The 13,070-nt window shown below is 36.6% G+C and overlaps 1 protein-coding gene across 13 annotated transcripts in view; it reads right to left on the bottom strand.

The window, feature by feature from the left end:
* The window catches only part of UVR8 (Regulator of chromosome condensation (RCC1) family protein), a 44,797-nt gene extending 36,841 nt beyond the window's left edge, over positions 1–7,956 (bottom strand). For 12 of the 13 annotated variants that reach the window (XR_016043582.1, XR_016043581.1, XR_016043580.1 and 9 more), the window contains exon 1: positions 7,575–7,956. Coding sequence is in view for 1 of the 13 variants with exons in the window: in XM_006847135.4 (XP_006847198.1) it covers positions 7,575–7,653 (79 nt within the window). In the remaining 12 variants the exon portion in view is untranslated. Of the gene's footprint in view, positions 1–5,636; positions 5,707–7,574 lie in introns of those variants that run through there. The other variant, XM_088850735.1, reaches the window with a different exon arrangement.
* Positions 7,957–13,070: the final 5,114 nt, after the last annotated feature.

The following is a 13,070-nucleotide window of genomic DNA, read 5'->3' as shown; positions in this document are numbered from 1 at the left end:
GGTTTCCGCTTGCTGATTGCACATCCAATACCCAAAAAACTATCCCAACAGCAAATTCAGTAGTTCATAATATGTCTTTTCTCTTGCATTACATGAGCATTATGTATGATTTATGCATATCTTTTGGGGTTAGAAAACCTGTATGCACATAGCATAAATAGGTTAGCAAGCAATCTAGTTGTGATTATTGTTCAAACAGCGATTATCATAGATTGCACCAAATAGTGGAAATTTGCATTGAAAATGCAAACATTCACTTAATGACGTGGATTAGGAAGTCAAACTTCTGACCCTGACTTGATGCTAATTATTAGCAGTGGCCAGTTTGATTTGGAGGTTGGACTGTCTTTATCCTTGAAGATACAAGTAAGAGATAGACATAATGATATATTTATGTGCGTGTGCGAATGCCCATGTGCAAGCAAACCACTCCATCCACGATAGTAAATGTAAGTTCCATTCTTTCATGTATAGATTGCAGCAGAATTCAAGAATGTGATAGTAGATCTCAAAAGACGGAAAACTAGATAAAAACACTATGATATGTGGCAATGTGAGATCCACGCCCTTCGCAAGATGGAAGGGGCTGGCCACGCCCTTCGCAGGATGGAAGCCCATAAGGCTTTTCTTCAAGAAGAATTGTTGCGCTTCACCATGCTCGGTAGCATCACAAGGACCTAATTGCCCAATTCAAAGGCTAGGGACACTCTAGGCCATGTGGCAGGCCTTGAAATACTAGTTCATTGGCCGAGGGAGCTAGAAAACTCGGCCAAGTCAACTTAGACTCAACTGAGTTCATTATGCTCGGAACCCCATCAAGCCCAAAAACCCCCAGCTCGGGGGATATGGAACTGCTACAATACTCGGGCAAGTTACTATAGCAAGTCACACTATAGCAACTTAGTGAGTTTTGACAAACTCAACAAGGTTGTCAAAAATTGTTGATGTTCGATAGTTTTTCATTGATGTAAAGCACGACAGAAATCTGACCCTATTTTTCCTCATTCCTCTTCATATAAATATCTAATTGAGCAAAAATTTGGTTGTCTGTCCCTTTCTACATGACCTATGAATTGCAAAGATCAGATTTGAGGAAAAGCATCAAAAGTTTAGGGATTTAAGAGATCAATAATTGTAACATATATTTTGGCTGAATTCTGAAAGTTGTGATTTCTTTGCAACCATTAGCCAATCATGGATGAAAATTGTTTCCTAGGCCTATGTTTGTTTTCCTCATCAAATCATAGGCTTATTTACAATAGAAAACTACAAAGCTCGTTTCTTCTAGAAATTATTTCAAATTTTTGGCAACTCAAGCCAAACTAGGTAAGTTCACTCAAAACTCACTGAACTAAAACACACCCCAGGCAACACCCAAGTCCTAGAGCAAGTCCAAGTTTTCTAACTTTGGTCGTTGGCAACACTCTCAAGTGATGAGCAATAGATGCTGATGGTGCTTCAATCACAACCTCCTTTTTGGGATCAGATGAAGATAACAATGCGCATAATGAGAACACCACTACTGTTGCTCAATTATCTCAACATTAGGAATTAGAGGCTGAGCGCAGCTCTACAAGTGATAGCAACGATGCCATGCTTGCCAGGCAGGCAAGCCTAAGGGTGTTAACAAACCCAAGGTCAAGTCCAGGGGGTAAGTTTTCATAGAGGAGGAAGGAAATGGAGACTGAAACCAGAAAAGGCAAGAACAACATGCAAAGGCGAGGCAAGCAACACTCTCCTTGACCTGTAGGAAGACTAGTCACTTTGCTCATGAATACACAAAACCGAAGAGGTTATGAACCATTCATTCCTCTATTTTTTCAAATGTTTGCACTAAATTGTCTATCACTCATACACTTGCTCATGGTTGAATTATGGGTTCAAAAGCATCAAATTCAAAACATATAGTAAGAGATGTGGATGGGTTTGTTGATCTTCGCAGAGTTCCAGTAGGACGAATGAAGATTTTCATGGGAAACAATGCCTTAGAGAATGTGTTGAGGGTAGAGACCTATCAATTGCAGTTTCAATATGGTCTTATCATGCTTCTCCATAATATGCTCTACATTCTTGAAATGAGGAGAAGCAATATCGTGTTTCTCTTCTGATGGACATTTAATTTCTTTTTCAGGTGATAGGGTTCAGATTAAAATTTTAGAACGTACTTTATTTAGCGGATTTCATGTTCATGGGCTGGTTACTTTGGATCTGGAAGATTGATTTTTCACTCTCGTCTCTTCTTCTACTTTTCTTTTTTTCTTTTTTTTTTTTGATAATGATCCTTCTTTCTTCTTTTTCTATTGCTCAGAATAATGTCTCTGACTCTTTATAGTAAGCATGCTAGATGGGGCAATAGTGGTAGAGATAGGATGGCCAGGTTAGTCAAAAAAGGGTTTTGGGATCACTAACCAAAATAAATCTACTGCCAATTAACCTTGGCTAATGGGAAAATCCATAAGAAAACACTTTCCCGAAGCTCAAAGATCAAAAGACTTTTTAAAAGTAATCCCTTATGACATATGTAAACCTTTTAATGTTAAGTCTCACAACAAATCCCAATGTTTCATTACTCTTCTTTTTTTCTTTTTCTTTTTTATGGTAAGCTATTTCATTAATTCAATTGACAATTACTTGCATTATGGTTATGTATATTCTATCCAACACACATCTGAGGCAATTGACTGCTCCAAGAGATTCAATTGTAAGTTGGGAACCAATTAGGAGAAAGAATTAAGGCTCTTTGAGCTGATAGTGGACACCAATATTCCTTTGGACGTTTAGTAACGTGAGGATCACAGTATTCATCGGCAAGAAATGATAACCTATACTACAGAACGTAATAGTACTGTAGAGAGAAAGAGAGAAGGAATTGTTTCCTAATGGACATGGTAAGGCTCATGAAATTTTATAGTATTCTTTGTGGTATATTAAATTTTATAAAGTTGTATTCCGATGGAACTTCAATGATTGAATAGGACCACTGTATACATTAACCATCATAAGAGAAGTTTCATGATCTTTTCATTTTATGTTGAAGCGATAAGGAGATAATCAATGCCACTAAGGAGCTCCTGTCCTAAAATTTTCATATGGAGTTCATTGGCGAACAGTGTTCGCAAAATCGAACAGGGACGGTTAACCGGACGTGGGCGCGGAAGCGGTTTAACCAGCCTAACCGGTAAACCAACCGATTCAATTGCTCTAACTGGGCAAGTCCGAGGCGGTCAAAAAAGTGTTGAAAGAAAATAAAAAAAAAAATTATAAAAAAAAATGTACTAAAATATGAAAAGCATATAAAGAATGATTAAAACAAAACACATTCAAAAGAAGTTGAAAATTAATGAAAAAAATGGATTTTAGCCTATTTTATATTTTCCAATGGCTACGCTTAAAATTTTCTAAAAAAGATGGGAAAATATAAAAGTGAGTAATAATGACCAAAACAATTTTTAATCTTTACCATAATGAAAAGAATATTTAAAAATGCATTACAAATCAAATTCCTTATTTTTGAGAATTTATATACATTTTTTTGAATTTTTTTTTTAAAATACCGGTTGATCACCCTAACCGCCCGAAACCGGAACCGACCAGTGGCCGGTTCCAATCTAACTGGGCGGTTAGCGGTTAGATCGGGCGATTTTGCGAACAATGTTGGCGAAGCACATTTATGTAGTTCGTACTAAGATCAAGTGCGATTTTTCAACGAGGTGTTTTGGTTTGTCTTAAGAGGCTTACGTTAGGAAAGTTATGAAAGGATATACAAATACATAATCCCAATTTGAAAAGGAAAGAAGGTAAAGGAAATTTATGACAAATCCTATTCAAAATAGAATGAAGAGAGGGTTTTCTAATCATTTACAAAACCTACTGAAATATTATAAATATGTGGGAGAGAGGAGCCTAGCCTCCACCACCCTCATTCCTCTTTTGTGTTTGTTGCTATAAAAATACAAAAAAGTGTCCACATCTCTCATAAAGGCTCTCCTATAGGAAAAAAAACAACCTAAAAGCTACATTTTGGGCTTGTAGCAAGAAGTGCTTAAGCCAGCACCATTAAGGCTCAAGGATTTGAACTAAGTATGCAAGTTTGAAATATAGTGATACTATCACAACCATTTGATTTGAAATTTGAAGAGGAAGCAAGAATACTGGATCGTTATTGCCAATGGATAAAACCTATAAAAAAAAAACAAAGAATAATCTTTGTATTTGATGGGTAACTCCTCATAACACCTTCCCAAATTTAAAACCCAATGTCCAACTCCAAGACTTCCCCAATTTGTATACTCACTTTGGCTCTCATTATAAATCCTGCTTCTACCAACAAAACCCTTCCATCCCACATAAAGGAAAAAAACCCTAAAAACTACATTTTGGGGTAGAAAGAAGTGCTTAAGCCAGCACCTCAAGGATTTGCACTAAGTATGCAAGTTTGAGATACGATTATACTATAACAACCATTTGATGTTGAAATTTGAGGAGGAAGCAAGAATGTGGGATCGTTATAACCAATGGATAAAACCTAAAAAAAAAATCAAAGAATAATCTTTCTATTTGAAGGGTAACTCCTCATAACACGTTCCCAAATTAAAAACCTAATGTCTAACTCAATGACTACCCCAATTTGTATACTCACTTTGTCTCTCATCATAAATCCTGATTCTACCAACTCAATCCCACATAACTAAATGCAGTCCCTCGTAACCAAATCACAAATTACAAACTCTATATAACCAACCCCATTCCAACAATCACTAAACCCACATTACGAAGCCCACTCTTAAAAGAGCTAAGCCCACACCTATAAGTCACCCAGATCATATCATATGATCTCATGCATGCCCGCAAGCACTTGATGCAAGATATTTCTAGACTGGAACTAGGGGAACTATCTTACGTAGCATTGGTTCCCAAATTGAGTAGGGAGTCAAGGCTTGCTCAACATAGAGTTTTGAATGGCACGAGGCATGGAAAAACCTAAGCAATAAACAGTTGATTGGCGCATTCAGACATCAAGCCAAAATCTGCAAGAGATACTAGGGTTTTCTTCACAAGACCTACTCCCACATCATCCTAATACAACTTGTCCATCTCCTTGCGTGATTGTTCTGTTAGTTGTTCGGGGTCTCACTGCAGTTAACTATGCATCACATTGTTCATAAGCTCCCAAATAATTGGACCATAAACAGGGGATCTGGAGGCACTAGAGGAGCTCACTTTCTTCGAAGTGTTAAATGCCCCCATCTTAATAAAATTCCAAGGTGCAAATGGGTCCTGGTGAGTGCACTCCCAGGATATAGCCAAATTGGAAAATAATTCTTGAGTCCCTGAGTTGCTTACTCATGAGACCCGTAGAAAAGCACAGTCACGAAAAATATTGATGTGTCTTTCCAATTGGTATGGTTCTACAAAAGTCAATTGGAAAGGGACTTCACTCTCTTACTACAAAACTTTATCATCCAATCGGTAAATATTACAATAAAATATCAATTGGGAACATCCTCTCTCTGACTAAAATAAGTCTTCCAATCAGGTAATATAACAACAATTTTAAGATCGATTAGGAAACAAAAGTACATAGATGATCAACCCACACCTTAAAATAAATCATTAAATGTAACAATTCCTCTTACCTGAAAATCTGCATGAGGCTAGTACTTCTCATGAGAGAGACATCAAAAAAAACTCATGAGGAGAAAGAGCTCTCACTGCAAAGATAACAGAAAGCCCCTGAGGCATTAATTCCCATAACGTGAGAGAGAGAGTCTCATCATAAAAAAGATAGGAGAGATAAACGTTTGTAACACCTCAGTTAAGAGGTGTCAATAAAACATCAAATGGGGGTGTTAAGATGCCACATAAGAGGTGGTAAAAACCAACCTCCTCATGTAAAAACTGGAAGCAAATAATGGTGGACCTAAGGTCCACCACAATAAAATTGGACCATCCAAATTTTTAACAAATGGTTGTTTTGAAACAATTTTAAAGCAAAAAGCTAACATGTTCAAGCACAGCACTACCAGAGCTTGCAATCTAGGCCAGCCAGTTGTAATGCGATTGTCAAGAACAAGTTTTCTTTGCGTTTGTCCACTCTATGTTGGCCCAAGCATCTGTGGTGAGAGTAGAGCCCATTTGATGGTCATTTTAGAAGTGGGTAAGGATGAGAGACTAGATTCCAGAGTCCTTGTATCTGCCTCAATCACTCTAAAGAATTTCAGAGGTCCTCTTAAATGTCTGACCTGCCTCATGTTCCTATCAGCTTTAATATAAAAAACTGGAAGGTGATAACAAGGGCAGTCAAGATGGCATGGGCTTAAAAATCTTTCAGTTCAGGGATTAGGACAGTTTCCGTTGGGCTTCCCTTGGTTAGTAGTATTTGACCCATGCTTTTTTTCAATGGACACTTCCCCCAAAACCCTCAAATGATGTCTAATTTTCTCTACTAATATATGCAAGATCTCGGCCATCACAAAATGCAATGCACAAGGACATATTCACCATTAATATAATTCATGGCATATAGGGATTTGGACAAGAACCATCCATAGCACATCCTCCTGTAGAACATGGGGAAAATGGAAACCATTTAGAAGTTGAGGTGGGCAAATGCACCAATTACCTCACCACCCATACTTGTATGAAAGTGGTGAGACGTGTTTTGAGATCATTTAGTCATCTCATAACAGTGGGAAATTTTTCTCTCCTCTAGCTAAATATGAACCCATGGATATCAAGGAGGATTAGCATCTTTACGTCCTAGCTGATCATACTCACTGACCATGGAGATTCCCTATAATGGTGTAGGAGTGGTATGATTAAGATAATAAAAAGAAAATGGCAGGCAACTGCAGAATGCACTGTTATCGATAACTCGAATGCTCTCATAGTTAAGAAATGGCCGACATAAATATGCGTCTCAATGTCTAAATTTTCATCCAACCAGAAATGATTCACACTCAGATTTTGGTATGAGAATGTTCAATCATTTCTAAGCTTCTCCACCATCCACACTAACAAATATTGCCTTCAAATTTTTGTCACCATATGACTTCAGCTTCATATTAACCAAATAAACAAACAAGCTACTTCAGCTTCTCAACTCCTAGTTATGTAACATGCATTGGAGAAAGGCTCATCTGAATTCTTAACACTCCATGGGAACCCCCATTTCTACATCCTTTTTATCCCCTGAATCTGATTCCCAGGAGACAAAAAGGAGAAACACTCAAACAACAACAACCACTGAACTGCTGATATGACTAACATTCCCAGACCAACCCCACAATTCGAATAAATTGGGGTCAACTACAAATAAAGGGAAAAAATAAGTGTTCCACATTGATGAATTGAACACCTCTTAAATCCCAAGCCAACCCAATTTTTCCTAAACCCAGATCAAGTCAGAAATACAAGAGCGAGCGAGCGAGGGGGGACGTGAGAGAGAAAGAGAGAGAGATGGAGAGAGAGTTACATTTACCAGGAGTAAAACTACCAGAGCTCTGCATTGAGAAAATGAAATAAAGGCATCTTTCTCTCTCTCTGTAAATTAGAGGAGACAGCAGTGAACTTACAGAGAAGGGCTACAGAGTGGCTGGCTCCTGCTGAGATAAACAGCACCCTGCGAGTGAGACCAGTACCTTCTTCCGCCATATTTCTCCAACTTGCAAAGACAAGAAATCAACCACAAAGAGACGAAGGGAAACCTAGAGAGAGAGAGAAGTGTTCCGAGAATGAACGCTACAGCACCCCGTTTCGTCGCTCTCTCTCCTCCACGAAGTGTCGCGTATATAACAGAGCAGAGCAGAGAAGAGCAGAGCAGAGAAGACGAGTTTTAATAAGAGAGAGAAAAAGACAAGCCCCCCAATTAAAATCGAACTTTCTGTGCTCTGCACACACAAATGAGAAGCCTTCAATGACCCTCTACTGGTACTCCACTCAGGTAACGCAGCGCACAGAGTCGCTGGTGCCGGGCTCCTTTGTTTTAAATCTCATGTCCTTTCTCTCTCTACAATTCATCTCCCTGTTATTTCTCTCTCTACGATCACCTCCACGTGTCTCTCTCAAAACCTTCAATCACTTGTAGGGCTGGTGACGTGCCGGGCCCGCCCTATGTCTAACGCCATCCTATGCCCTGGCCAGACTGGGCCGAGAACTAGCCTTATTAGGATCGGGCCGGGTAAAATTTAAGAAAATTTAAAAAAAAAATGAAAATGTAAAGGCTTAGCCAGGATAAACCGGGCTGGACATATATCTTAGCGGGTAAAATTTAAGGAAATTAAATAAAAAATTTAAAAAAAAAAAAAAAAAAAAAGAGAGGAAGAAGAAGAAGAGAGTAAAGGTCAAACCCGGGCGGGACATATCTTGGCTTGGCCTAAGTCCAACCCATAGGCACATATGGGCCAGTGCTAGTGTTTTTGGGGCCAAGCTAGGGGAAGCAAAAGGTCGGGTCAGGTGAGAGTCGGATCCAAACCTGAAAATATAGTGTAGGACGTGGATCCGAAGGGACCCAACCTAAAAAATTAAAAATATCTATGTATTTACCTGTATTAAAGTATATTTTATAAATATAAACCCAAAAAATACCTAGACAGTGAAAAGTGTCCGAGTCCAAGATTTGGATCTGGACCCGCCCCATGTAGTTCAAATTTTGAACGTACACCAGGACCTGGATGGAGTCTACCCTGATGTCCCAAAGGACAGCGCGTGAAGGTGCATATCTTTAATGGAATTATAGAGAGAGAGGAATGGTATTCCCGCAGAAAGCGCGGCGCTTTGACCGAATGAGATGAATTCCTGAGATCCACGGAGAAAAATTCAACCCGCAGAGGAATTTGGACCATACGTTGGGAGGGGTGGGCCATGCATCTACGTACGGTGTTTAGTCTTGTCAAGGCCTACGCTTAGACTTTCGTCGCCTCTTTTATAGCCACTGCTACAGTGTTGACCTACCTATGCGGTTCTAAACCTTCCTTTTTAAAGATGGATGAAAACATGCCTTTCATTTGAAAACAATAAAAACTGCTAATATTATTTATTTAAAAAAAAATGGAAAAGTGGAGAGTGAGACCATCTATCTTAGGTCGAGAGATCAATTATTCCAAGGATCAAAGTTCAAACTAGAAGATAAATTTTTTTAAATTTTGTGACACATTCAAGCTATCAAATTTCACATCGGATAGTTGTAAGTAATTGTAATTATTTTGTATCAAAGGTAAATGATATCATTGTATACAATCTTTTTAAAAATTTATTTATATTTCATATTCATGATCTCCATGTTCGAGATTACATGTCCTCAAAAATTAAGTCTGAAAACTCATATTAAAGATAGATTTATTAAGAGGCCTGCATTTCTACCTATGCGAGCTTGGCTGCATAGAAACTGGGTCCTATGTAAAAATGTGGTCCAACTCACATGAAACAATTTTCCATTTTGTTAAAAGGCATGGTTTCTACATGTCCATGTAAATATGAGTCACCCCTTAAAAATCTATTTCTGAAATGGATTTTTAGATTTAATTTTTAAGGATATGTAATCGCTAACATGGAGACTATTAATATGGAAAAATAAATAAATTTTGAAAATTAAAAACAATAATTTTATTAAAAAAACATTTTGATTATTAGTTTTAATTATTTTTAGATGAACCACCTATTTGCATCCATCTTTAAGATGGATGCTTTCTACCTCGGGGACCGCAAATGTAGAAATGCGACACTCGCTGTATGAAACAAATTTTCTTTTGTAAATATGCAAATGTACAAATTTTTATTTTAATTTCAATTTTTTTATGCATCAAATTAAGTTCAAATTTTGAGTATTCATATTTCTCACTACCACACACCTTTAAACACACACAAACATAAAGATTTTAAATAAATAAAATAACTCTAAAATTTGTACCAATATCTTAGTCATTTTAATTAATTATTTCTTCTTATTCTTTTTGCAAATATGTGATAGTCAGAAGAATGAGAAATAAAATTTGAGCTCTAATTTATATTAAAAAATATAGAATTAATAAACTATACATACTCTTACAAGTAGGACATGAATGTAAAATAAGAAATATTAGGGATATTTTGAAGGGAAATTATCATATATATCCTATAAAGTTCTTTATATTTCGAATATATCAAAATTTACCGTTTAATACGCCCATAGCTATATTTTCCTTTTTTATAAATGACATTTTTGCCTCCACCACAGACATAATAGGTTTGTGGCAGTGTATTAAACCTCAAACCCACCCATTGCTTTGGTTTTCACCCCTCGCTGCGTCTCTATTAGAGTCGTAGCGATTCAGATGTTCCTGAAAACCCTTAAGGATGCCTTTTCAATGTCCAGGAGGCGACTAAACCACCACAGATGTATCAGGACCGTTACGGTGTCGACACGGTAAGAGCCGTGAGGATTCAAGGGTTCCTGGTCTTCTTTATGACACCTATTTAGTGTTCAAGAGGTATCCAAACCATCATAGACAGCATGTCTGTGACATTATCGCAACCACTCTGGCACTCTTCAACCATTTCCATCATTTCCTCCCTTCTTTTCATGTTGAGAAATATCAAAAGTCAAATCTTGTTATGGTTTGGGAGATCGAAAGTGATAGTGTTTTCATTATTAAATCTCGTCATAGTCTTTTCTTTTACGATCGAATGGAGATGGTCGTGCCCACAGATTGCTTCAAATTTGGACATGGCCGATACCCCATAAAGTAAAAGTTTTTATTTGGTTGGCTGCTATAAATAAAGTACTGACCATTGATAATTTGATTAAAAGGGGTTAATTTTTACCGAATGTGTGCCTTCTATGCAAAGCTGATGGTGATTTTGGTGTACATCTTTTTATCCATTGTTCTTTTACGGTGAGAATTTGGAACTGGCTGTTTAGTGTTCTAGCTATCAATTTAGCACTTCCTGGGTTAGTTTCCCAATTTTCCCTTCCTCATTTACCTAAGGTGAATACGATTATCTGAAGGATTGCTAAAGGCGTAATCATGTGGGAGGTTTGGAAAGAAAGAAATAGAATGACCTTTGAAGGGACTTCTATGGCTATTGACATACTAATTCATGCTATCAAATTTTCAATATGGCCATGGCTATCTGTTTTAAAAGAGCGATGGGGTATCTCTAAAGTGGATGTTATGGCAAACTTAAACAAACTTTTTTGTCTTGGTTGTATGAGTAATAGACCGATAAATATCTAGATTGCACCTCCAGCAGGTACCTTGAAACTCAACTTTGACGGGAGTTCTCTTGGCAATCATGGTTTAGCCGGAATTGGAGGAGTGGTGCGCGATTGTTTAGGTAACACCATTTTTGCCAATGCTGAACCTATAGGTGTTGCAACTGTAAATTGTGCGGAGCTTAGCGCGTTACTTGAAAGTTTGAAAATTTTTATCGAAAGGAATTATGGTAACAAATGTTGGATTGAAGGGGACTCTCTGAATATTATAAAGTGGCGTAACAAGGAGCAATGTGTGCGATGGGATTTACGGCCATTATAGTTGCATATTTTAGATCTTGTTTACCCTTTATCGGTCTCTTTATCGTTAAGTAAACTATGTGGCTAATGCCCTGGCTAAGGGTGGTTCAAATATATATATATATCAAAAGTCAAACACAATGCATCGCAAGAGAACGCTATATATTATTGGCATGTTCATAAAGTGGGTACCTTGTTCACGATGCAAGTGGGGATGTGTACGATTATGCAAAGAAGCATTTCAAAAGCACCAAAATGCATATGCATTACCCTCATGTACAACAAGTAGGGTTGGAGTTTTATGCACCACTACAGACTTATTATATCCATTGTGTGGGTAAAATAAAATATGAGTATAAGGGTTTTAAACGATAAATTTTGGTATATCTGCGTATATATTTGTCATATTTATCTTTATTATGGGATTATCTCCAAGTTTTTATTATTACACTTATACCTATTTTTTCTATTTCCTAATAATTAAAAAAAAAAAAACGAAAATGCCTAGTTTTTGTTTTTCAAAAACCAAAATGGTTTATCATGTCCATGCATCTTGATGTCAAAATGATCAATTTGATGATACTTGGGCATCAAAACAACCTCTTCTAGTGAAATTTTTTACGTGGACTCTAATTTGATTATTTAGAGCCTCGGCTCTATTATAACTCTTTCCTTTAAAAATTATTCTCAATATTCGTATACTCGTGCAACTTTCTAGTGCATGTATCTTACTTTAATTTTAATTTTGTTATACATTAGATTAAGCTTAAATTTTGAGTATTCATACTTCTTATTATCACACACCTTTAAAATACATAAACACGAAATTTTTCAATAAGTAAGATAACTAAAATACCTCTAAAATATCTTAATCATCTTATTTTAATTAACTATTTATTACATTTTTTTTTACAAATGGGTGATAGTGAGAAGTATGAGAAACAAAATTTGAGTTCAATCTTATTTATACTAAAAAAAGATAAAATGAAAATACTAGATACGCTTTTAAAAAGTAGGACATGGATGTCAAATAAGAAATATAAGGGATATTTTTAATTTTTCCCAAATATAAAAATTAATATATATGGTTTTTTTGTTAACCTTTTCTTAGACCAACTATAGACCGATTTGCCACTTATTACATATTAAACAAAAACGAAATTTTCAGATATATCCCATAAAATTTTTTATTTTTCAAATATACCAAAATATCCGATTTAATATACCCATATCCATATTTTCTTAATTTTTTATAAATGACATTTGTACCCCCGCCATGGACATAATACGTATGTGGCAGTGTATTAAACCCCAAACCTACCTATTGGCCTTGGTTTTCACCCCTCGCTATACAACTCTATTAGAACAACAGGAGTTTAGAGGTTCTTGGAACCCCTTGGGGATGCCTTTGTGATGCAAGGAAGATCGAGGAATAAATAATTAATATAAAAACAATAATAAAAGTTGAGAGAATATATCATCTCTCTAGGTCTGCAAAGGAGTCCATCCCCAAAGGTCTTTTTACATGACACAATTTATTTACTCAAATCCAATTCTCTCTCTTACAAATAAGAGACAT

This window comes from Amborella trichopoda, chromosome 11, assembly GCF_054954075.1.
Source record: "Amborella trichopoda isolate Santa Cruz 75 chromosome 11, AtrichopodaSantaCruz75HAP2 v2.0, whole genome shotgun sequence".
Classification (NCBI taxonomy): domain Eukaryota; kingdom Viridiplantae; phylum Streptophyta; class Magnoliopsida; order Amborellales; family Amborellaceae; genus Amborella; species Amborella trichopoda.
This window is presented reverse-complemented; position numbering and strand designations above follow the sequence as displayed.